Here is a 23825-nt window from a genome sequence, read left to right on the forward strand (position 1 = left end):
AATTGACAAGATTCTAGTTGAATTAATGTGAAGATTTGGTAGGAAGATAATTCTTCTTTAGTATAAAAAGTCAAAGTAGGAAATTTATAGTTGAAATATTGGTAAACCATTAAATGGTTTCACAAGATAAACCATTTTAACCCATTGTGATGTCATGGATAACTTCAAGAGGAAGATTTAATTCCTATAAATAGGTAGCTCTTGGTTCATTTGTAACACACCTCTCACTCGCCTTCTCATCTTCTAAGGCATTTGATCTTCTTTCTCTCTTGTAGTTTTTCACTTGTATTCTTTTGAAGTGAAATAAATATTGGTTGGTTGTGTCCGAGGATTAAGCAAAAGAAAATAAACTTTTGCTAAACCTCGTAAATTTCTGGCATTCTTTTTATTGTTGTCTCATTTACTCTTTATTAGTTGTCTTTAGATATAGTAGTTGTGATTTCATCACTCTCTATATATTCGGCTTCCGCAACAGTATAGGCTCGCCAAGACTATAGAAAGGAGGATCTGGATCTAGACCCAAGTGAGGTGCATTAAAGACAAGGATGGTGAAGTATTGGTGAAGAAGGCTCATATAAAATGAAGATGGCAAACTTACTTCAATAAACTCCTAAATGAGGGGGGGACAGGAATGTTTGCAAAGATCTAAGAGTTATTTTATCCACTATATAAATTACATTGCTTCAGTAGATGTATCAACAGCTTTTTGTAATGATCCATGTGGTGAACATTAACCAGCTGTCTAGTGGCATAACAAGTGCTACAATTCTCATAGCGATAATATTTGTTAATGTTTTTTCCCATTTCACAGAAATGCTGGTCCTTCGCTTACTTGTTCTAACACTACATTTAGGGTAGTGAAAGGGTGTGTCTTTGTGTGTGGGGGTGGGGGAGTTAATGATTGAGTTCTTGTGTTACATTGTGGTTTACTCAAAGGGCATTGTTGGAGTCGGAGATTACAAAATGGTAATGGAATTACTCCCAAGTGGGGCTAGTGTTTGCTTGCCGGTAGTTTGAGGAGAGGAATTTGGAATAGGTTCACTGTGTGTTTTCAAGGGGAGAATGGAAAGGAGTCTAGTTTATAGGGATGGCTTGGGTGTGTATTGATGGTATCTTTGGGTGGATAGATGAGGAGAGGCCTGCGGTATAAAATGGTGAAAAATATTGTGGCAAATATAATTTTAGCTATGACAGTATTCTTGTTTCAATTTCTCCATTACTGATTTCTGAAACTGGAGAGTATGTGGCTAACTGGTTGAAAATTGATATGCTATCAAGTGCTCATACCAATTGTTAAGATGTATGTTGGATTGCAGGGGGGGCATTTTTCTGGGATCTATAGAAAGGTTCAGCTAAAGCCACTACAGTGGGTTAAAGTTGCCAAATCTAACGGTGAAGGTGAAGAAGAAAGACCTACTGAAGCTCTTATGGTTCTAAAATATGGGGGTGTTCTCACCCATGCTGGAAGAAAGCAGGTTCTATTACACAGTAATATTTATTTAAATGTTTCCTTCTGTCATGCCCAACTTTAACCTTTCTTCTTGTTCTTTGAAATTTCTTGTCAGGCTGAAGAACTTGGAAGATACTTCCGTAATGACATATATCCAGGTTTGGCTTGAATTCTTGGACATCTCGCATTTGAGTTTCCAAACTTTTACTCTAAAGCCATATCACATCATCCTTTTCATAATGTTTTTTGACACGTGATTTAGAAATTTCCAGATGAAATACTTCTTACTTAAACCCCTTATAAAAAAAAAGTACTTCAGTACGAGAATTTGAAGAGCATCGGCAAACTCTAAATTTTTTGTCCCCTGTTATCATTGAAAATGCTGTGCCCAAGCTCTGCAGGTGCAGATGATTAAGGATTTTTGACAGAACTTTTTTTTTTGCTTTTTGGTCAGTCAGATATCTTGTATTTGGGGGGTGGGGTGAGGGAATGGTTATTGCATATACTACATTTCCTCTGCTTTGAACCACAGGTGAAGGTACTGGCCTACTTCGTCTGCATAGTACATATCGTCATGACTTAAAGATATACAGCTCAGATGAGGGTCGTGTGCAGGTTTTCTTCTTTTCTCTTCTTAACATATTATTGAATATTGTAAGTGTCGACTGTTTTTCTCTTTGTTTTCCAATTCTTTTTCCATGTAACTCTTTGGTATGTCAAATTATCTCATATGAGTTCTCTAGATTTATTCAACTCCTATATTGGCAGAAAATCATATCTCATTTCCCATGATATTTATTTTCTCCTCTAATCCTTGAGTTTTCATTGTACATAAACTGTTGGTAGATGTCTGCCGCTGCATTTGCCAAAGGTCTACTTGACTTGGAAGGACAATTGACACCTATCCTGGTCTGTTTCCATGTTCAAAGTTCTGCTTCTCATATTGAATTCACAACTGAGATTAAATGAACTATATATTTCTTCTTCACTCGAAGGTATCACTGGTTAGCAAGGATTCATCTATGCTGGATGGACTTGCCAATGCCAGTATTGAGATAAAAGAAGCTAAGGTTGTTCTCTTCTTGCATTGAATTATAAGTTTGTTATTATATTTGAAGATCTTTATCTAATTCTTATTTGAGTTTGTGGTTGTTTTTAATCCGTAGTTCTTGGTGTGTTTGAGGATACTTCCATTTTCTGATATGGAATTTAGTAGTGAAGAGTTCAAATGATCTAGCTGTAGCCACAGGCTCCAGTGAAAGCTTAAATTAGTGATCACATGTGCTTAACCTTTTTGACAAATTTTTATACACTATGATCATATTCAAAGAAAGCTGGCTACAAAGTTTTCCCTTTTCCTATTAAAAACATAAATTGTGAAAGAGAGTTATCATATTTGACTTAAGTATGCCTGTGGACTTGACCTTGCCACCTATGTTCAACAAAAAATAAGTATTCTTTTGTGCAAATGGAAGATTACATTGGAACCCAAAGTGCATGCTGCAAATATTTGCTCTATCATATTGTAGTTGTGATGCATTTGAAGCGTATGAGAACCATAGGAATTTGATGGTCTAATATCAGAAGTAAGGTACTTTTGACGGAGTGGTTTATTGAATGTCAGAGCCTCCTTTTAGCTTTAGGAAATTACTTTATAGTTTAATAATGCAAGTCATTGATAGCAGTAAATCTTCCAGCATATTGCTCCCAATGTCAGGATCTTTAGGACCTTTGAATTCTTACAAGTTTGTGGTGGTTAAGATAACCTTTCCCCTTGTTACAGGCGAGGTTGAATGACATAATTACTTCTGGATCAATGACTAGTGGATCTTCAGAGAAGCCTTGGATGGTTGATGGAGCTGGACTCCCACCTAATGCATCTGAACTTTTGCCCAAGTTGGTAAGTCTTAATTTGAATGTTCTGATGGGTCAATTTTCTGGACAAAATCAACCTCAAGCATCTGCAGCATGTTCTTCATTCTCATTGTTGCAATTTTATCCCGTTTATGCCTCTGTTCCACTTCCTTTCCTTCTCTGTGAAATGGTTTATATTTAATGCACCTAATATTCTGCGTAATTAACTTGCAAGCTTTTGGATTTGTTTTTTGGTGTATTCTTCTTTTTGTTTGTTTTTGGTTGCTCTTGGTCTTTCTATTTTCATCATCTCAAATCTGTCTTGCAATCAGGTGAAGTTGACTAAGAAGGTGACAGAACAAGTGAAGCTGCTTGCTAAGTATGAAGATGAAGAACTTGCAGAGACAAGTTCATATGATGTGATTCCTCCCTATGATCAAGCTAAAGCACTTGGTAAAACAAATATAGATGTTGATCGTATTGCTTCAGGCTTACCTTGTGGCAGTGAGGGATTTCTACTCATGTATGTACGTTGGAGAAAACTTGAGAGAGATTTATATAATGAACGCAAAGAGTAAGCTGTTTCTAGTTGAATATAACTTTCTTTTATAATTGAATATTTTATGGCTTCTCAGACCTGTGTAAGGATACAGATAGTTTGCGATTGTCCTTGTTGAGTCTGTGCTACTGATATTTTGATTAAAGTGGTGTCTTTATTGCTTATATTCTCCCTAACACACTATTCAATTACAGTCGTTATGATATCACTCAAATTCCAGATGTTTATGACTCTTGCAAGTAAGTCAGCTCTCTGACATGCCTTATCACTTTCTTAATGCAAAATACAGCTCTCTGACATGCCTTATCACTTTCTTAATGCAAAATACATGAAGGATTTTCTTCATTAAAATTCCACAGAAAGAGCATAATATACATAAGAGTGTCTGTTTTAGTTATTTTCTAAATTGTTTCACAGGTATGATCGTGTGCACAATTCACACCTAAAGCTAGAGGATTTGGATGAACTCTTTGAAGTTGCACAGGTACAAACAAGAATAACAAGTACACTACTACATTTTATTTGAAAGGGAATTGGAGCACCAGAAAAAAGAAAGAGCAAAATGACCCCAAAATGTGATAAAAGACTGTTAGAAAAAAGTACTATTTGAGCTCCCCAAGTTTCTTTCTCAGTAGTGACAAATAACTGTGATAGTGTTGTTGATTTAGTGGTGTATCTTTAGGCTACAAGTTTCCTGTGTCCATTGTCTGAAATCTATGTTGTCATACAATGAAAGTTTTGCAGTGTCGACTTAAGAGTTGGCATGTCTGACTTCTATAAATTATGACTCTGCTTTTGTATTTCAGCTACTTGCAGACGGTGTTATTCCTAATGAGTATGGGATCAATCCAAAACAGAAGCTGAAGATTGGATCAAAAGTAAACTTCTTCAGAGCTAGTTGCATTTTTCACATTTTTCCTCTGTGAATTAGAATAATCTATACGTACTTCTTGTCTACCTACGTCATCTGGTTCTGATACTGACTGTCACTGAGAATCCGAAATTTTAGTCTTATGAAAGAAGTGGATGGAATTCGAATGATGAGGTTTGGATACATCTCTTAGCTTACAGAGTTACCTTCTTCTTCTATTAGGGTATATCTAGATGGAATCCTCTGCTCCTATGCCTCCAGTGGCGGAGCCAAATTTTTGAATAAGAGGGTTCAAAATCTGAATAAGTAGACAGACGAGCTAGTCGAAGGGGGTTCGACATCTCCTTTATATACATAAAAAATTATTTTAGCCATGTATAAATGGTATAATTTTCTGCCAAAGGGGGTTCGGATGAACCCCCTCACAAGGTGGCTCCGCCACTGTATGCCTCTAGTCAAATAATAGCGTGCGCTACAACCTAGAACATCTGGTTCATCACTTAAAGAGTGTTGAGGTTTACCTCTGAACTGAGGCAAGGAGCACAGGCAAGTACATGTGGATGCCTTTTTTGGTGCTGATCTGATGATGATAATAATTAACATAATGTAGCCCTCCAGTCTCCATGGGACTATCAACATGTGCTCAAGGAAGGGAATTGTTGAAAGTTAAGTGTTAAGTGTGTTAGAATGCTAAAGTAACGATCTTAGAGGAGTTATTTATTGAGTCTGATAGTCCTCATTGCACATATATTAGGTGTAATGTATTTGATACCTTTTAAATAGGTGTCTCATAGATTAATTAGAATATCAATTAATCTTCTACTCGTATTTTTCACATGATATCAGTGCCTCTACAATCTTGTAGAGACTAGAGATTTAAGTATCTTCCATTTGCCAACTGGAGGTCTTATGCCGCCTGTCCTGTTATAGTTTTGTTCTTTTCTCTCCCTCTTTTGTGGGACTCTTCTAGCGGCAACATTCTTATTTATGGAAACTGTTCTGTCATCAATATATCTATTTCTCGTGAATGTTTCGATGGAGCTGCATTACTTTACAGTCATTGTTACAGCGACATCACTTTCTGGCGAGATTCGGACAACCAAGGTTTTTGATGAGATTCCAAGTATCAAAACTGTTACGGAATGAACATAGACTCTTTCCCAGTAATTTACTTAGCACATATATAGATAGCATATTTGTAGGAATCTCTTTTATTTCATTCCTTAGTTAGCACCTTATGTGCATGTATTTATATTGCTTAGCTCTGGGAATAATATAACAAGTTATTCTCGATACCTTGTCAATTGCAAAAAAATTTGCAGGCAACAATTTTCATTCTCTTAAAATAAGCAAACTCAAGTTTGTCTCCCCACTTTGGGTTTGAGGGGACATCTAAAAGTGAAGTGTTGGTGTGCTCAGAGTAGAGTTAGAAGAGTTAAGTTGTGAAGTTAGTCCCACAGTGAGATACCATTTGTGTTCGAATATCAATCCATCTTCTCTCATATTTATCTGTTGCTACTGTCAACATGTGCTTAAGGAAAGAAACAGCGTTGCAGCTTGTTTTCACAATGGATCACTAAATATTGTTTTTATTCTTCATGGTTCAGGAGTCCCTTTCAATTACATTTAAATCATATATCTGGTAGATCTTTGCTTTATTGTAGATGAAAGCTTCATAGAGACTTGAATACATCATCTAAGATTATGACATTTTAGATTGCTCGCCGGTTGTTGGGTAAAATTTTGATTGATCTGAGGAATACTCGGGAAGAAGCTCTAAGTGTTGCTGACTTGAAGAGTAGTCAAGATCACGATTCAGCAGTGAATGAGTCGGGGAATGAAGATACAGAATATCATTCCAAGCTTAACAATAGGAGTGATCACGACCTTAAAAAAAGAGGTAGCTTCACCAGTGAAAAATCAACAGACCAGGATGATGATGAGGACAAAGAGACCAAGTACCGGTTAGATCCAAAGTATGTAGTCTTTATCATTAATAAATAAAGATATTTGCTGAATCCATATTTATCTTGTGGACATTTAGACATCGCTCCAAAAATAAAGGAAAATCTACTAATACTTCTACTGTATTATTTGTCATGTTTTCTGATTTTCTTTTTTCAGGTATGCAAATGTGAGGACACCAGAAAGACACGTGCGGACACGCCTTTACTTTACATCAGTGAGTGAAAACCTGCAGTTGAGTTTTGTAATTATTTCTACTGTATTTTGCAGCTACTGCCAGTGCTTTTCTTCCATTCTTCCTCTTAATCCTGAACTCTACATCCTTAATTTTCTAGCTATAACTGGCAAAACTTAAAAGCAAATAGTATAACAAGTAGAAATATGACAGTCTATAAGTATAAATAATGGAGGTGATACACTGATAGTTAACCAAAAATAATGGGGAGCTAAGTTCAGATAAACTACTAAGAGGTCAAATATAGATGTTTTTGACCTGATTCTGAATGTAAAGTCCGACAAAAACACTTGATGCTGAAATAGCAGGGAGCAAAGTTCAAGTCAACTTTTATGTGGTCATTCATGTTCAAGTCAACTTTTATGTGGTCAAACATGAATGGTTTTCACCTGATTCTGACTTGTAAAGTCTGGTGAAAACACTTGATGCCTGCAGCAGGATGAAGAGATGATGCTACATGATTAGTGCCTTAAAAATCTTTTAGCTTTACGTTATGTTACAAACTCTATATTCCCATAGCTTTGAATTTCCTTCCTTAAAATATTGGCTCTGCTAATTTTCTATGATTAAATCATTGTTTAATTCTTATAGTGCTATTCAATCTTTGATTTTTGCTTGTCTTGTCTGTTTTAGCTTTACCATTAATTTTAATTTGTATCCCTCTTCTTCCCTTGTCTAACATTCTAGTTTTACAACTGTTTGACGGTCAGGAGTCACATATACATTCCTTGATGAATGTTCTTCGTTACTGCAACTTGGATGAGACTCTTCATGGAGAGGCCAGCCTTGTGTGCGACAATGCTTTAGATCGCTTGATCAGAACCAAGGAGCTTGACTACATGAGTCATATTGTATTGAGGATGTTTGAGAACACTGAGGTCGGTGCAACCTAGTTATCCTTAACTGAAGCACAAACAAAAACAAAAAAAAATCAGTATAGGTAGTTACTGAAGTGTATCCCTGTTTTTTTTCTTTTGCATCCTTAAAATTAATTTGGAAGTTAAAAACCTGCCTTACTTTGTGTTTTGAGAAGGTGGTGATGGTGCATCAATGCCTCTTCCTCCTGTTCCTGCTGTTTCATAAATAACAAGTGTTATCTTGAATGTGAGCTGTATAAGAACTGAGAGTAACTTTCAACCTTTTCATTTATATTCGATAAGATAAAAAGGTGTTCTTTTCAAACCTTTTCAGCATAATAAGACTCTCTGCCACCTTCATTGATATAATGTTGGGTATGATTCTTGATTTTTATGGACTTAGTATATGGGTCAATGGAAAAGATAATGCAGCCAAATAAAGATACACTATTTTGAGACCTTAGAATTGATTATAACAGGCAACTTAATATAAGTATAAATCCAGTAGATTTTACATTTTCCAATGTTCCCATTTCAAACTGTGTTCAAAAGCAACTTGTTTAGACAGAATTATTTTGTAAGTAAATGCATGAAGTACTAATCAATATTTGTGTTTTCTTATGTTGGAAATGAGAAACTCCTGTGGGAAATGTCTACCGGATTCATTTCCTCTATTTATTCATTGCAGGTTGCTTTGGAAGACCCAAAAAGGTTCCGCATAGAAATGACTTTCAGCCGTGGAGCAGATCTATCATCACTAGAGGTACTTTGTATCCCTTACAAGAAATGTAATTAAAAAGATATCTCTACATAATTCTCTGATGGCTATCCACCCTCTGTGAAGTCCTAGAGTTATTCTCACGTATGGTCACATAACTGTATCCACTATAACAGTAAAGTCATATTTTGTCACGTTAAAGTAACTGAACTTTACCAACTATAAAAATTATAAATCCTCTAAATTTACTCACTATAACAACAAGACGTACCCATCAAGGTGACTTAATGGATACAATTGGTAATGTTTTGTGATTTACTGCTATAGTGGGTAAAGTTCGTTTTAATGTGAAGAAAAATAATTTTATGCTGTTATACTGGATAGATTTCAGTTACATTTATGTGTCGAAAATTAGTCTTGTGACTTTGCTGTTAGTGTGGGTAAATTTAGCAACCATACGTGAAATTAAAACCGCGTTCATTTGAAGGTCTAATAATTTCTGAATAGCGCTGACAGTAGAAGCACACAAATGGATCATTGTCACATTTATAACTTTGCACAACACTGAGAAAATTAAAAGTAGAAATTCCAGTCCTTTAATTTACTTTCTTTCCATGCTGAACTCGCAGAAAAATGATAAGGAAGCGGCTTCATGGCATCAGGAGCACATATTGCCAGTTATGGGTCCTGAAAGGCTTCAAGAACTGGGATCACATCTTACATGGGATAATATGGAAAAGATGATTCATCCATTCGCCATGCCGGCTGAAGATTTCCCTCCACCATCAACCCCTCAAGGTTTTTCAGGCTACTTTTCAAAAAGTGCATTAGTTCTAGAGCGCCTCGCTAACTTATGGCCCTTTCACAAGTATGGGAACACTAATGGGAAGTAGTGCCTTTTGTTTTCCACCTAGTTTTCCCTTTTCTTTCCTTTAACCGAGGTTTAAGATTGTCTCCTCAAAGGTATTTGCAACATCTATTGAGGAATCAGTAGTAGCTGGAGAGTTCTGAAGTATCATTTTTGAAAACGTCTTCAATTTTTTCTTGTTATCATTCATTCATGTAAATAATCGGAAGTTTTTTCAATGACATTTACTAGCCAGCCACAGCTCACATAAATGCTTGGTGAATCAGCCTAAAAGTGCTTTACTTGAGATTCGTAGCAGTCTTGGGTTTTGGCCTCGTCTACATGACTTGTGTTTGTGCTGATGTTCTGTGTTATATTCTAGAGTGAATAAATTATATAATTTAAGGAAAAACTACATAGTAAGGAAATATATACTATGCATTTACTATATATAGTTCAATAGGATTATAATTTGCAGCCATAATGTTCATTTATGGTTTATTTTTCAATTTAAAAGTGTATCTTCTAAAGACTGTATTTGTAGGTTTAATTCTAGGCATTGTATTGTCAATTATCTATTTTTCATCTTTTCTCTCTCCAAATTAGTGTATAACTCCAAATTAGCACATTCTTTCCTCTTTCAGGGATGATTATTTTTTCTGTAATTAAATTCTTTTCAAATTCAAACTTAATGATGTTGCGCTTCCTCTCCCTTTTTCGATAAAGCATTGTCATTACTGGCTTGAGATGATTTACCAAACTTCATGTCAGCTGAGAGAAAGCTTTGAAGCTTAAGTTCAAAATATGGATTCACGAAATTGCTACTAAAATTAATGGGTGATGTTTTGAAAAAATGAATACATTATGAGGAGTTCATATCTCAAATTTGTGTGAATTTTTATTCGAATTTGTGGAATTTTTTAAGGAATCAAATGCACGTATACATGCATTCTATTCAAGTATCTAATGTACATGCCTTGTATTCATGTATTTGAGTGTATTTGTTTCACTGTTATTGTATCAAATGCATTTGTTTGCAACTGATATTGATTTCACATTTGTATCAGTGTATCAAAGTGTATCTATTTCTTTGTTATTCATTTTGTATCAATGTATTGTGTATCTTGCAACTTGTTATAAATTGCATCAACATATTCAAGTCTATTAGTTTTTTATTTTACATTCGTATCATGTATTTGAGTGTATTTTTGTTCACTATTATATATGTGTATCAATGTATTTGAGTATTTGTATAGTGTATTCATCACCAGAATATATTTATATCAATGTCGTACTATGTATTCAAGTGAAAAAAAGCCTATAACAACAAAGAAAAATATGTATCAATATTGTACAAGTAATAGTTAGTGATACAACAAAATCAATGAAGAAGAAAAGATTTTGTAGTACAATTCCTTTGTTTATTATGGTAAAAATATTGTGATAATTCATAGTTCTGATGTTGCAGCCCTTGCTATTGCATCTTGGTTTGATTGCCGTGGTAGCGAACCAGGTCCCACATTAGCAAAGGAGGAACTTGTAGCTCTCTGTGTTAGCAGACCAGTTCCTCGCGTTCAGGGAGAAGGGTGAGGTTTCCCTCCATGTTTGCGGATCCGATCCCCACATTCGTGGAGAAAGGGTTATGCTTCCTTCCATGTTCGTGTACCAGGTCCCCTGTTCGTGGAGAAGTTCACTTGGATCTGATCAAGGTTGACCTCCGCGTTCTCAAAACATATCCGATTCTCGGGGAGAAGACCCTTGACTGTTATATATTTTTTGGTTCAGCCAATTTTTTAGCTCATTTCCTATTATTTCAAATTAAATTGTGGGAGCTAGAGACCTCTGATTGAGGTGATTTTGATTGCGTTATTTCTGATTTTTATGTGGCTACCATTAGAGTGATTGGGGAACCGTGGAAGTTATCAGTTCGAGGTAATTTGTACCCCGATGGGGTTGCCCAAGGTTCTTTAATGGTGATTTTTGGTGAATTATTACATGGGTTGTTTTCTCCCCTTTTTGTGCATCAAATTGTGCCTCATTTTGGGATACAAGTTTAGTAAGCTCAATAGGACTATTTGACGGAGTCAATTTTGGAATTTCCGGTGCAGGTCTCACATCCCTTTTTTGACCCAATTTTTGGTTTGTCTCTAATTTTTGTAATTTTGGTGTCAAAACATCTGTATTAAAGTCGTGATCAATATTAAGATAGTATAGCGGTAATTGTAGGTGATTCAGAAGGATCAAGCTCCAAATCTGTGGGACTGGAGCGCGCGTGTTCGACTTCGAGTTAAGCTACAGTCTATTTTCTTGTGAGATTGTGCTTCATAAGATAATGTCTAGTATTGTTCGCATGTGGATTAGGATTGTATGTGGCAGATTTAGGATCTTTTTTCGTATTCTTATTTCCTTGATTCTCTAGAAGCCTCAGGCTAGTATAGTGTGGTGAAATCCTTAGTTTAGGCGGGAGATGCCTTGTTTATGGATTAGTGTGAAGTTGTTAGCCTCTTCGAAGTTGATATTGGAGACTTTAGAATAATTGGTGATCTAAGTTCCTTAGAATGAGATTGTATTGATCCTTTAGCTAATTTGGTTGTTCTGTGTAGAAATTGTTCTAGTTTAGTACCCTCCACTTTTACATGCACCGTAGGATTTTTTTGGTATTATGAGAATTCATCCTAATTAAACTCGTAGACTCGATATTGATCCCTAATTTGGGCTAGGCTTCAGAATCTTAGGTGCTTATGATAGCCATAGGATGGCCTTAGTTGTGCTTGTTGTTCATTTGAGAATACCTTTAGGGAGATATAGAAATCCCCGAGTTACTCTTCTGTTACTAGATCCCTCATAATTCCTTTAATTTTTCAATTAGTGTTGATGTTGTTGTATTAGTGTTGATGAGATTGTTAGAGTATTGTTGGGCCCAAGGCCTTGGTCGAGGACCAGCTAAATTCCTGTAATGTATTAGTTCTTGAGAAATTACTTTTCAGTGAGAAATGAGCATTTTGTCCTTCCTCGTAGTGTTTTCATACTTTTTTTTGATGTGGAATGGTTGGCACGGTTCTCGATGCAATCGAGTGGAATTTGGCGATTTGAGGCCTCGAGTGGAAAGTTTCATTGATAGGGTTGACTTTGGTCAATATATTGAGATCCAAGCATTGAATGGGAATTCTGTCAATTCCGTTGCATCCAAAACATTAAATTTGATCTAATTGAGTATTGACTTAGAACCCAGGGACCTTAGTTTTTGTTTCGAAAAAATAGGCTAAAAGTTGAGTTTTAGGCCAAAAAGATGTCTGGGAGGGTAATTTCATCATAACAACCTTTTTTCAAAAATTCAACGATTCCATTGAGTCTAGAATATTAAATTCAATATAGTAGCCTATCCGATTTATTTTTATCGGGCCCCTAGTGATTTCCGAGGGTCCAGTCGGAAGCATTTTAGACTTGGAAAATATGATGTGATCTGGTTTCTGGTGCAGACTTCATTGTTCTTCACGTTCACGACCTTGGGGCCATGTTCGCAATGAGTTATCCATGAGTGGGTGCTTCGCGATCGCGGTGAGGCCCATTATGTTCGTGATGCACAGTGTCCTTGTGCTTCGCAATCACGTATAAGCGTCTTGCTTTCGCGATACTCTTAGTCATTGTGCTTCACTATTGAGGGGGGGGGGTTAGTGGCCCACAATTACGATGAGTAATTTTGTGTCCATGAACAATAACTTCGGAAAATAGGCTTTTTTCCAAATTCCACCATTTTCACTCGTTTGGAGCTTTGGGGGAGACGATTTTGAGTCAATCTTTTGAGAAATTTTGCTTGGGTAAGTTCATCTATCATTCCTAATTTGTTTCTGTCAATTTTATCTTCCTAACTCATTGAAAAGTCAAGGTTTTAAATTTGATTTTGGGGGGTTTTTATTACCAATTTCAAGTTTGAAGATTTAAAATTTCTAACTCGTTTATTAGCCAATTTTTATGAGTTTTTCAATCAAACTCCCCTTGATGAATAGAGCGTGATTTTAAAATAAAATTTCAGATCTTCACTTTTTGATTTCAAAGCTGTTTTTGGACGATTTTGACCCCGATTCTAAAATTTAGCAATATGGATATCATTAGACTCCTTTTGATGAACACTTGATAGTGGATAATCATTCTGGAGTCGGTCTTCATGGGTTGAGCTTTGGTTAGAGCGTTCGTGCGAAGTTTAGGCATTCGAGGTAGGTTTTGTAATCCTTCTTTGAGACTGGGATTGAATAATTTTTCATTCGTATGTTAAAGACTTTGGGATGAGGTTATAGCATGATTTGGGACTGTTAATTTCATTGTGATGCCTGTCTAGGGCTTATTTATATTGTGGTGCCCGTGTGGGGGCTTATTTGTGTTGTGTAGCCCGTGTGGGGGCCTTATTTGCTATCTTATTTGCACTGAGAGTATATGATCCATGATTTGCCCGTAGATAGGCGAGAAGAGACTATTTGACTTGTAATGCCCACCTGAGAGGTTGAGTTGGGGGTTTTGAGCATACTTGAGTATTGAAATGTTTTCAAAAAGGGTGAATACTTATTTCACGTATTTTCCTTCCCATTACTATCTATTAGGTTGAGTTTTGTATTACATATTGAGCTGAATATTTCCTTCATACCATATGTGTTGTGATATATTCATCCTCATTCATCATATCATTGATCTTAGGAACTTTATAACTGTGAAATTCTTTTTGAGAAAGAAAAGTGACACCTTTTTTATATCCTTGACCACGAGCTAGGTGACAAGTTGATGAGATATTGAGATTGTGATTTGGTATATGGATTGCGAATCCCCCATAGGTCCTTGTATGGCTTGTCTGGAAGCCTTAGCTTGACAGGTGTATACAACAGATTTTGCGACAGCCTTGATTCTACCATACTACCACATCATTGCATCATCATATTGGATTGCATTGCATTGTTATTTTTCCTATTTGATTCATCTGATTGATTGTGATATTGAATTTTCCTTGCGTGTTTACTTTAATCACGCCATTCTATATAATTTGGAGGCACTGATGCCAAAATGAGGTTTTATGTATGTAGGTGGAAGCGTTCCTTAGTTTATTTTATAGGCTCGATTAATTTCTTATTGTTACGACCCAAGCTAGGCCCTAGGTGTAACATGGCGATTAGAATTCTTAAAGAAATTACAACCAAGCCTCTTAGCATGTCATAAGCATACATAAGGTAACAATAAAGCGAAAACTCATATAAATCCAAGAACATAGCATAGCGAGAATGAAGTTAGACAATATAGACTCCATACACATATCCAACATGCTTCTACATGAACTAACATAGGTGGGGACTAGGACATGTTCCTATCTCACCCTCAAAGATAAGTAATGACATAACATGAAATAGTCTCATTGTGTCATCATAGTCTAAGAATGACAAGATAATAAAATATAGACTCGGCTTGACCTTGAAGCATGGGGACTCACCATAAAATCCTCGATAAAACACCAACTAGACACGAGAATAGGATGGAGCGTCCTTCCTTATATTGTGATATAATGTAGTCAATGAAATATGCGTTAGTATATTTGAATGTACTAAGTATGTAGGCAATATAATGCATAATAAAACCATGTTATGCAAATGAACATTTCAAAAAGCATGATAAAAGAGGTAGTAAATTCATAAGTAGACATGAGAAGGGTCTATGCACAACAAACCATAAGAGTATCATGTAAAAGTAAAGGTTAGGATTAGTCAAGTAAATCATCATAAGGGACCATACATATGCGGGATATAACCGTAACCAATAATAAAACCATATGAGCTATAACATGGAATCTCGGTGTCTCCCCATACAACGAAAAAAGGGAAATCTACTTGCCAAGGTAAACTCTACCCCACTTAGCCATACTAGCAATAATCCTATGGTGGCAACGTAGTTAAGGGACTAGAGATTACTACTAAGGACCCCTTGGATCGAATTCCCACTTCAAATTCCTCTCAGTGCTAAGTCAATATCCCATGGAATACATATTATCATCATAAATCATACTTGTCATAAATCATAAGCTTATCATGTGGAAAGGAAATCAAAAGCTACCAATCTAATTTATAAAATTTGTTCATAGGAAGAACTCATTATCATGTGATTCATGTAATGTGGGTGTAGGCCTTTCATTATTACGGATCTTATTTCATAAGGAGTATCATTAGGGTCTTAAGTCACCCTTTTTCATAAACTTGCTTGAACACTTCAAAATTCCATAATCATGACTTATACTTGAAAATTAAGGTGAAAGCATGTGTTCACAATCAATTGACTTAGAAATCATGAAATTGAATTGAAAACATGCATAATCATATAATTTGAATAAACTCATGCTTAATTGAGAAGAAGCATATCAATAGAAGTCAAAATTAAAAAAAAAAACACTTTAACCTTCATGATTCCAAGATGAAATTGGAGGGAATTTCACATCAAAACTCAATAGATCCCAATTTTTATCAAATCATACATAATTCATGAAAAATAATATCAATTTGAAGTATAATTGAAAATACCCATCATCCATGTCATGAACCCATAAGAGCAATATAGGAAATACATAGAAAACTCCAATTCCATGCAATAATCATTAGTTCATGTTGAAATAAGTTCATAATCATAATTTAAATCATAATTCACGTAATTGAAATTGAGATCACAAAACCCATAAAAACATACTTTGAATTGATTGAAAAAGTTGAAAAATTATTGGGCTCTATGGGTGAAAGGGACCTATGAATGAATACCCACATTCTTTGGATAGGAAGTTAGAAGAAATTTGAAGAAATTTTGAATTTTGATGAACAACTTGAGAGGATTGCTTTCTTGTCTTCAATGGAGATTAGCCTTTTTAGAGAGAGAATTTTTGTAACTGATGAGTTGTGAAAGAATGAGGGAAAATTAGGGATTGTGGGTAGTTAATAGAGTAGAATTTAGTCCCAAAAATTCCAGGTTCATTAACTAATAGGTAGGGAAAAGTCCAAAGTGACCCTACTTAAAAAGTGAAATCGGATGAAAAAACTTACCCAGGTCCGCGATGTAGAGAGGGTTTATGACGTTAATTTTGAGCGAATGAGAATTTTGGCTAGATTTTGATCTAGGAGGAATTTGCATTGTGCTGTACTATCTCCGCGATGTGGAGTGGTCGCGCACTCTTTTGGAAAGGTATTATTTTCGAATATTTTATTTTTCAAAATACTTGACCTAAAAATTGATACGCTAAAATTACACCTCCCTAAAGAAGTATAAGGCGATCGTTGATCAAACATAGAACCTAACGAAGGTTAGGGTCGATCCCATTAGGAATATGGTTTAGACTTTAGATCAATCATTTATTATTTGTTTTAATCAATTTGTTTCAATAAATAAAGGGGAGATTTCTATAAACTAATGAACAAATCAAATAACAAGTATTAACGAACAAAAGTATGGTTTAATGTGGTTTAAATCAATATGAAGTGAAGTTAGGGTTTTATGTGTTCCCCATGAATCCTTAACTAAGTAGACCTTTTTTATTAGTAATCTTTTCCTAGTTTGTTACATGTAGAATCGGTAAGTTAATTTCACTTAAGTCCTTGATCCGGCAAATAAGTGAATTTCACTACACAACTTGATCCGTCTACGGGTGTATGCTTTACTAACCCTTACCAATGATCCCAGATTTAGCTATCCCTTGATCCATTCAAGCTCATTATATGAGGATGATTCTCGTTGTTTAATCCTTTTTCCCATCCATTACCTCCTTGATCCAGAAAGTAAGGATAAGGCAAGTTGTAATGTTGGCCATCGTTAAAAAATAATCAAAATAAAGAGAAAAATAATACATCCATGCACATTATTCAAGAATTACTTTTTATTAAGTTCTACATCGTTAATTCTTCATGATTCCCATAACCCTAGTTGTGGAATTAGCTACTCATAGCTACATGATCACAATCAATGATGTTTCTATTCAAAGAAATCATGAACATACAAAGTAACTTTGAGAATTCAAAATCTTCAATAAAATCCAAACATACAATATCGATAACAAAAATCCGACTTCAAGAATAACAGCTCAAAAGTAGTTTAAGCTATATTCTCAAACCTAAAAATATGCATAAAGTAAACTAAATCTAAAAAGTGTATTTATAAACAAAATATCCTAAGTAAATATGAATTTGGAGAACATAGGAAACTTTAAGTCGGTTTGGGTCTACAACTCATTTCTACGGATCGTAACAATTATGACGAGTCATAGACCCAACTCATAATTCTTCTCATTGCACTGAGGAACTCTTTATTTTCATGACCGCTTTCTACAGCTCGTAATATGGAAGATAACTCGTCAACTGGGGTCGTAGACACTATCTTTACCTCATCATATGTATCTTCAAGCTACGAGTGTGTTTTATGACTCATAGTAATATAGACGAGCCGTAGAACTTACTCTTCTTCTTCACTTTGCCCTCAGTTTCTCACTTCTTCTTGATGACTCCACTTGATGACCCGTAAGGCTGAAAATGAGTCATTTACTTCACTCGTAATTCTTCAGTTTAATTTTTATTTTTCTCTTCTGTTTTTGATGATAGATACCTACGACAAATATAGGTAACGATGATTCGTAGGGTGAGATCGTAAAATACCAAAAATCCCATCCTTCAGTGTTGTGATTCCTCAACAAACTCTCCGACTTAGTTTCCTTCAAAATAAGCAGAACTATCATCAAATATGCTAACAAATACTTAAAAGACATGCAGATTCTTAAGCCTTAAAGCATTAAAAGTACCATAAATCCACGATACATCAACACCCTCAACTTAAAATGGTTGCTTGTCCTCAAGAGACACTACTATACTACAACGACACAATGCAAAATAAGATTAAGAATGTACAACAATCATAGTCTATTAACTCCTGACCCTGTCCAATTTCTATCCAAGATACCGTTGCAACCATTATTTCAAATCAAACTAACTTATGTGGATCAATGCTAAACACTTCCACACAAATAGACAAATTAACATGCCAAAAATAACATTCACCATTTTCATGACTATTTCAACAATGCCACTTGTACCCTCAATAAAAAGAAGTCCCTTTTTTTCACTCAAAATTTGCAAATATTCTTTAAAATCAGAGACATGGAAAAACACTCACACTCATGAAAGAAATTCATACTTTTATGCACAATACCATAGGCTTGCCCTTATTTTCAATACTTAGACTCTTGAACCATTGAATTAGGATCACTATAGAACTTTTTTAGCTTGTAATGTAGGCTCAGGGATAGGTGTGATACATTTAGATCTTAGTGACTTTTGTCCTCCTCAAGCACTACATTAACCTTGAGTCCACATCTTACAACCCATAATTTGTTTCACTCTTTTTCTTCACTTTTTGCTTTTGTCTTAGATGTGACTTTTGTTTGTTCATTTCACAATCTTTTTGTTATGCTTTGTACTTTTCAATGCTAAATCTTGCTAAACCATTTACTTGTCTTAGCCAAAACACCTTTTTCTTCCTTTTCACACATCTCTTTTCAAACCTTTTCTTTCTTTGATTTTCTTTTCTCATACCCCTTCTCTTCTTACTTTCCTCTCATAGTAGCCACCCTCAACTTAGGCTTTTGGACTAAGTTGAGGTGCACATTATCCTAGGAGGGATCAGGGCCAAAATAAGAGATTATAATTAGGATTAGGGACATTTTGAAATACGCATTTATTTGATCAAAAAGGTCTTTTAAAAGCTCATATCTTTGGTTCAAAGGGTAAAAAAAATGTTTGGTTGATTTTTTTAAGGATAAGTGGGCTAATTCAAAAATGTCCTATGATCCTTTCCTAATCAATAATTTAATTATCACAGTATGACCAATGGGGCAAGTTCTAAATAGACACAAATAGTTCAAACACACAAATACCTCACACACATTTGGCATCAAGTTGCATTGTCAATCATCAATATTTGGTTCATGTTTCAATCTAATTCATGTGTTAATCATACTGGTTTACATCATGTCACACAAAGATCCTACATAGTCAATATATCAAAGAAACAGTCACAACAATTCTAGTAAATTTTGAAGGGGCCTATTTGTTTTTGTTTAAACCTTCTAGCCATCATACCATAGATCCCTACTCTTATTTCTCATTTACATCCTAAACATGCTGGTTCAACATAAAATAAAAAGATCCTATGGAAAAAAAGAACACGGGCAAGAAAATTCCAAGAATTTAATAGTGTCTAAGGTACTCAGACTTCGCCTAGATACTCGTGCATTCATTCATAACCATCCCACTCCTACTTGAAAAGCTTTGCATTGTCCTCAATATAGTAGACAAAAATTAAAAAGTATGGGGGAGAGAAGAAAAAACTTGTGGCACATAAGCATCGGAGTCTATATGGTGGCATCTGGGTCCATAGGTATGCATCCCGGTGTAGTAGCATGTAGCACTATGGCAGTATGTGCATAATCATGAGCTTCAACTTGTGAACTTGAAGCTCCAATGGCATGATGCCTCTCCTGCTCTCGCCGTACCTCCTCGGTCACTCTAGATGCTCGAGTGGCCTCCTTAATATCATGAAGCTCCTTTCTTTTTCTTTTCCTTGCCTCATCCCTGTCCGAAGTGTAATCCTCAGTATGGGGCTTTTTGTCTCGGACTACCTTAGACTCATCATTCGCAAACAAATCAAACAATTGCGGTGGCTGAACAACAGGCAAAGCAAAGGGTATAGGGGCTTGTGCAGCCAAGGATGTGACCTCCGCACATAGTACTCCAATATCGGTATGAAGAGTAGTAATGTCAGCACTGTACGAGGACTGAAACCTTGTATTAACCCTCACATCAAAAGCATCAATACGCGTCTGAATCGATCGCTCTCGCTTAGCCAAGACAGATTCAAACTTTGCCTCCATGCACTCCTCTAATTCAGTAATGGCTTTTTATGACCCATGGATTTAGCTACTGAATTAACTGACCCAATGGGGCCTCAATCTGTGCCTTCCGTTGCATCAAAGTATATAAGGCTTCGACCGAGAAAGTGACCAAGCTCGTGTGCTGTGTATGCGGTATACTATTAGACGGAACTGCCGAGGTAGTTGGAGCAGCCTCATATTATTCCATGGGAGGTTTCTCGAAGTCTGGGGCAGCTGTCGAATCAGCTAGCACAGGTGGCTGAATATGCTTAAACTCAGGTAGCTACACTACTAGAAGGGGAGGACGTTGCTGGCCAACCGGGTTTGTATCATCTTTAATAAGACCTAGGTGTGTAATACTATTCACTCTGATCAGTGGGTCAACCCCTGGAATCAATGGAACTATGGCATCCACTCAAAGTGCAAACACAAGGCATGGGAACGGTATTGTGGTATTCCACCGAATTTCCCTCTCATGTATCTCCGAAATAATTATTTTCACGTAATCAATCTCATACCCAGCCATCAAACTTGCCATAATCATAGCTCGGTACAGATTCAAATGTTTGTCGACATTTGTTGGGCAGAGGTGATTTCGGTGAATAGCCCACCAAAATTTTGCAACAAAAGTCAGGGATGCCTTCTTAATTAGAGTTGGGTGTGATACCTAATCCACTACTATGTCAGGCTCTGCTATATAACCTGCTACCTATCAAAGTATCTCTCCATGTTGCATCGGGTCCCATAAAATATTTTTATCCCTCACTACTTTTATTTTCTGATCAAACTCGGTCGTTGAAGCTGCCGGTGAAAAGTTTGGGCCATAAAGGACTCGTCAAACTATCTCCTCTGATAGACTAACTAGGATCTCCCAAACCAGCATGGTCAAAAGTATCGGCTGTTCCATCTTCTTTACCTTGGAAGGAGCCATATGGTTGATTGTTGTCGTGTATGAAGCATAGAACTCACAGACCATGTTATTGCTATAGCTACCAGGGTGCTTTGCCATCCACTCTAGTTTGTAGCATCAAAAAAAATCACAAACTTTTGGGACTGCCTCAAATCCGGTGGTGATCACACGCGGTTCCTCAATAATGGGTTGTCGTAAGTTTTGGCGATTGTTCCTCTCCTGTCCCATCCTATAGAAATCAAGTAACCCTAGAACACACCACCGCTTTGGTTGTCCTCTTATGTGGATTGGTATGGAGGGATGCTCAGGCATCGATTCCCCTTGGGGGACATGAATCCTGAGGCGGATAGGGGGTGCTGAGTTATCATCACTCTCCTCTGTCTCTGTTGAATCCCCCTCGTTATACTGGAAGGGTGTGGGTGTTGCAGATGTGTGTGGAGGAGAGGAGCCTTTGCTTTGTTCCGGTGATGAGATGACTTGTGTAGATACTTTGATTTGGGACGTCGAACAAGCGGCGTCTCAGATTCATTTGAGTGTTCCTTCTCGGACCCCGTATTATTGATATCCATTGGTTCATCCCATATTCGTTTCTTTAGAATCTCTACAAATGTTTTTCGTGAAATCTATTTCTTTCCACCAACTTTCTTTGGGGTTGGTTTAGGAGGCATCGTACCTGTGGAGGAAGAGTTAGGTCACAAACATAACAAGAAAAATATGTAAAGCAAGCAAGAAAGAAAAAAATAACTAGGAAGTAACTATATTTGGTTCTATGAGGGAGAATCTACGCGTCGTAGAAGAGTCTACAGCCCATAGACTCAACTTGTAGAATTAGACCTGGAAGTTTTTAGTCTATGAAGTTTGTCTACGAGGAGACCTTACGACCCGTAGAAGTTTCTACCGATTGTAAGGTTCAGTGGTAAAGTCAGTGCTATACCACTAGGTTTTGGGTACTTGACTTGTATGAGTCAACATCTGCGACGAGTCTAATTGATGAGCAGTATAGGAATATACGACCCCCATAATTAGACTCGTAACACTTGATGGTGGAGGCATGAATCACTAATTGTAAGGTTCTTATTTATGAGGGGTAACTATGACTCGTAAATATTTCTACGACCCGTAGAAAACCCTCGATTGAGAAAAAGCTTTGAGATCAGTGAGCATCATACTTAAAACACCTCAAAACAAGCCTTACGTCTTACATTGATACAATCCATTAATCATAAATAGTAATTTTAACAAAAACCCAATTCCTCATTTTACAAATCAATTTAACAAATTGAGTTCACTCATGAATAGGTTACTTTACGAAGGGTAACTACCCGTAGAAATATCTACGACTCATAGAAAACCTTCGTCTGAACAAAATCTACAAATTCAGGTAGTGCAATTCAAAAACAAGTTCAACATCCCACGTTCATTTAAATTAAACAACAATTCCATTAAGAAACCAATAACCCCCACATAAATTGAATGAACCAATTTTATCATCACAAAAAGCCATACTTCATTCTAACTAGTTCTTCAATCCCCTTATACTATGAAGTTTAAGCAAGGTATGTGTGGAATGTAACATCATTGAAAGATCAAATTACCACAAGGAAGAAGTAAATCCTTTGAATTTTAAACTGGACTGAAACTGGGCTTGATATTACTAAATGCTCGAGGAGTTAGGGTTTTTGAATTTTGACTATTTAAAGCTTCAAATGGTGTGGATTGATGATGGAATTTGGGGAGGTTTATTTGGAAGAGAAGAGGAGCAGGGTCTTTTGATTTTTGTATGATAGATGGAAGTAAACATTTCAAATTTCATTTATTTTATGCATTAGCTATGCGGGTCAGGTCAGTTATATTATCCGCAAAATAGGTAAGCTACGACTCGTAATACTTATTACGGATTATAAAATAACTTCGTAATCAAATCAACACTTTTACTAATGCAAGAAAACATACTTGGAGTCTACAAGTGTAGGCTATAAGTCATAGAAGATTCAACAGATCGTAGAGTATAATCGTAGATTTAAAGCTACTTCATGTGTTGAATCTGTATTTTGATGAGTCAAGTTTATGGGTCGTAAAAGTTTCTACAGCCCATAAAAATGACTCGTGCGTCTCTCTTAGTCCTTTTTAGTTTCCAGTATTTTAAATTTGACATGGGCACGTACTCAACCTTTGGCCAATTTTTTATGCTCTTTGTGACTCTAATTTGACCCGGATCCTAACAACGTTTATGCTAACCTAAAGACTAACAAGTAAGAATAGAGAGTGAAAAATAAAAAAGACTAAATGTATAACAAAGTAAATTTGGTTGCCTCCCAAGTAGCGCTTGATTTAACATCGCAGCACGATGTAGGTATGCTTTGTTACTCAGACTTCACTAAGCTTCCATGCTTCCACAATTTTGATTTCATCTTTTGTGCCCAAGTATGCTTTGATTCTTTGACCATTCACTTTGAACTTCATACCATATTTCTTTTCTAACTCGACTGCACCATGTGGAAAAGCTTGACTCAATCGGAGCGGTCCTAGCCATTTTGACTTAAGTTTGCTGGGGAATAAACACATCCTTGAGTTGAAAAGAAGGACCAAGTCTCCAATTGTAAATGTTCGCTTTTCAATCTTTTTTTCGTGA

At 36.1% G+C, this 23825-nt stretch overlaps 1 protein-coding gene across 4 annotated transcripts in view; it reads left to right on the top strand.

Annotated features, from left to right (window-relative positions):
• The window catches only part of LOC129894421 (inositol hexakisphosphate and diphosphoinositol-pentakisphosphate kinase VIP1-like), a 31192-nt gene extending 21553 nt beyond the window's left edge, over window positions 1–9639 (top strand). For 3 of the 4 annotated variants that reach the window (XM_055970114.1, XM_055970116.1, XM_055970115.1), the window contains exons 16-30: window positions 1317–1475; window positions 1566–1608; window positions 1983–2065; window positions 2297–2359; window positions 2446–2520; window positions 3234–3350; window positions 3637–3878; window positions 4058–4102; window positions 4281–4347; window positions 4670–4741; window positions 6451–6710; window positions 6859–6916; window positions 7645–7812; window positions 8480–8554; window positions 9139–9639. In XM_055970114.1, the coding sequence (XP_055826089.1) occupies window positions 1317–1475; window positions 1566–1608; window positions 1983–2065; window positions 2297–2359; window positions 2446–2520; window positions 3234–3350; window positions 3637–3878; window positions 4058–4102; window positions 4281–4347; window positions 4670–4741; window positions 6451–6710; window positions 6859–6916; window positions 7645–7812; window positions 8480–8554; window positions 9139–9402 (1791 nt within the window). In that variant the 3' untranslated portion in view covers window positions 9403–9639. Of the gene's footprint in view, window positions 1–1316; window positions 1476–1565; window positions 1609–1982; window positions 2066–2296; window positions 2360–2445; window positions 2521–3233; window positions 3351–3636; window positions 3879–4057; window positions 4103–4280; window positions 4348–4669; window positions 4742–6450; window positions 6711–6858; window positions 6934–7644; window positions 7813–8479; window positions 8555–9138 lie in introns of those variants that run through there. The other variant, XM_055970117.1, reaches the window with a different exon arrangement.
• Window positions 9640–23825: the final 14186 nt, after the last annotated feature.

This window comes from Solanum dulcamara, chromosome 7 (genome assembly GCF_947179165.1).
Source record: "Solanum dulcamara chromosome 7, daSolDulc1.2, whole genome shotgun sequence".
NCBI lineage: Eukaryota > Viridiplantae > Streptophyta > Magnoliopsida > Solanales > Solanaceae > Solanum > Solanum dulcamara.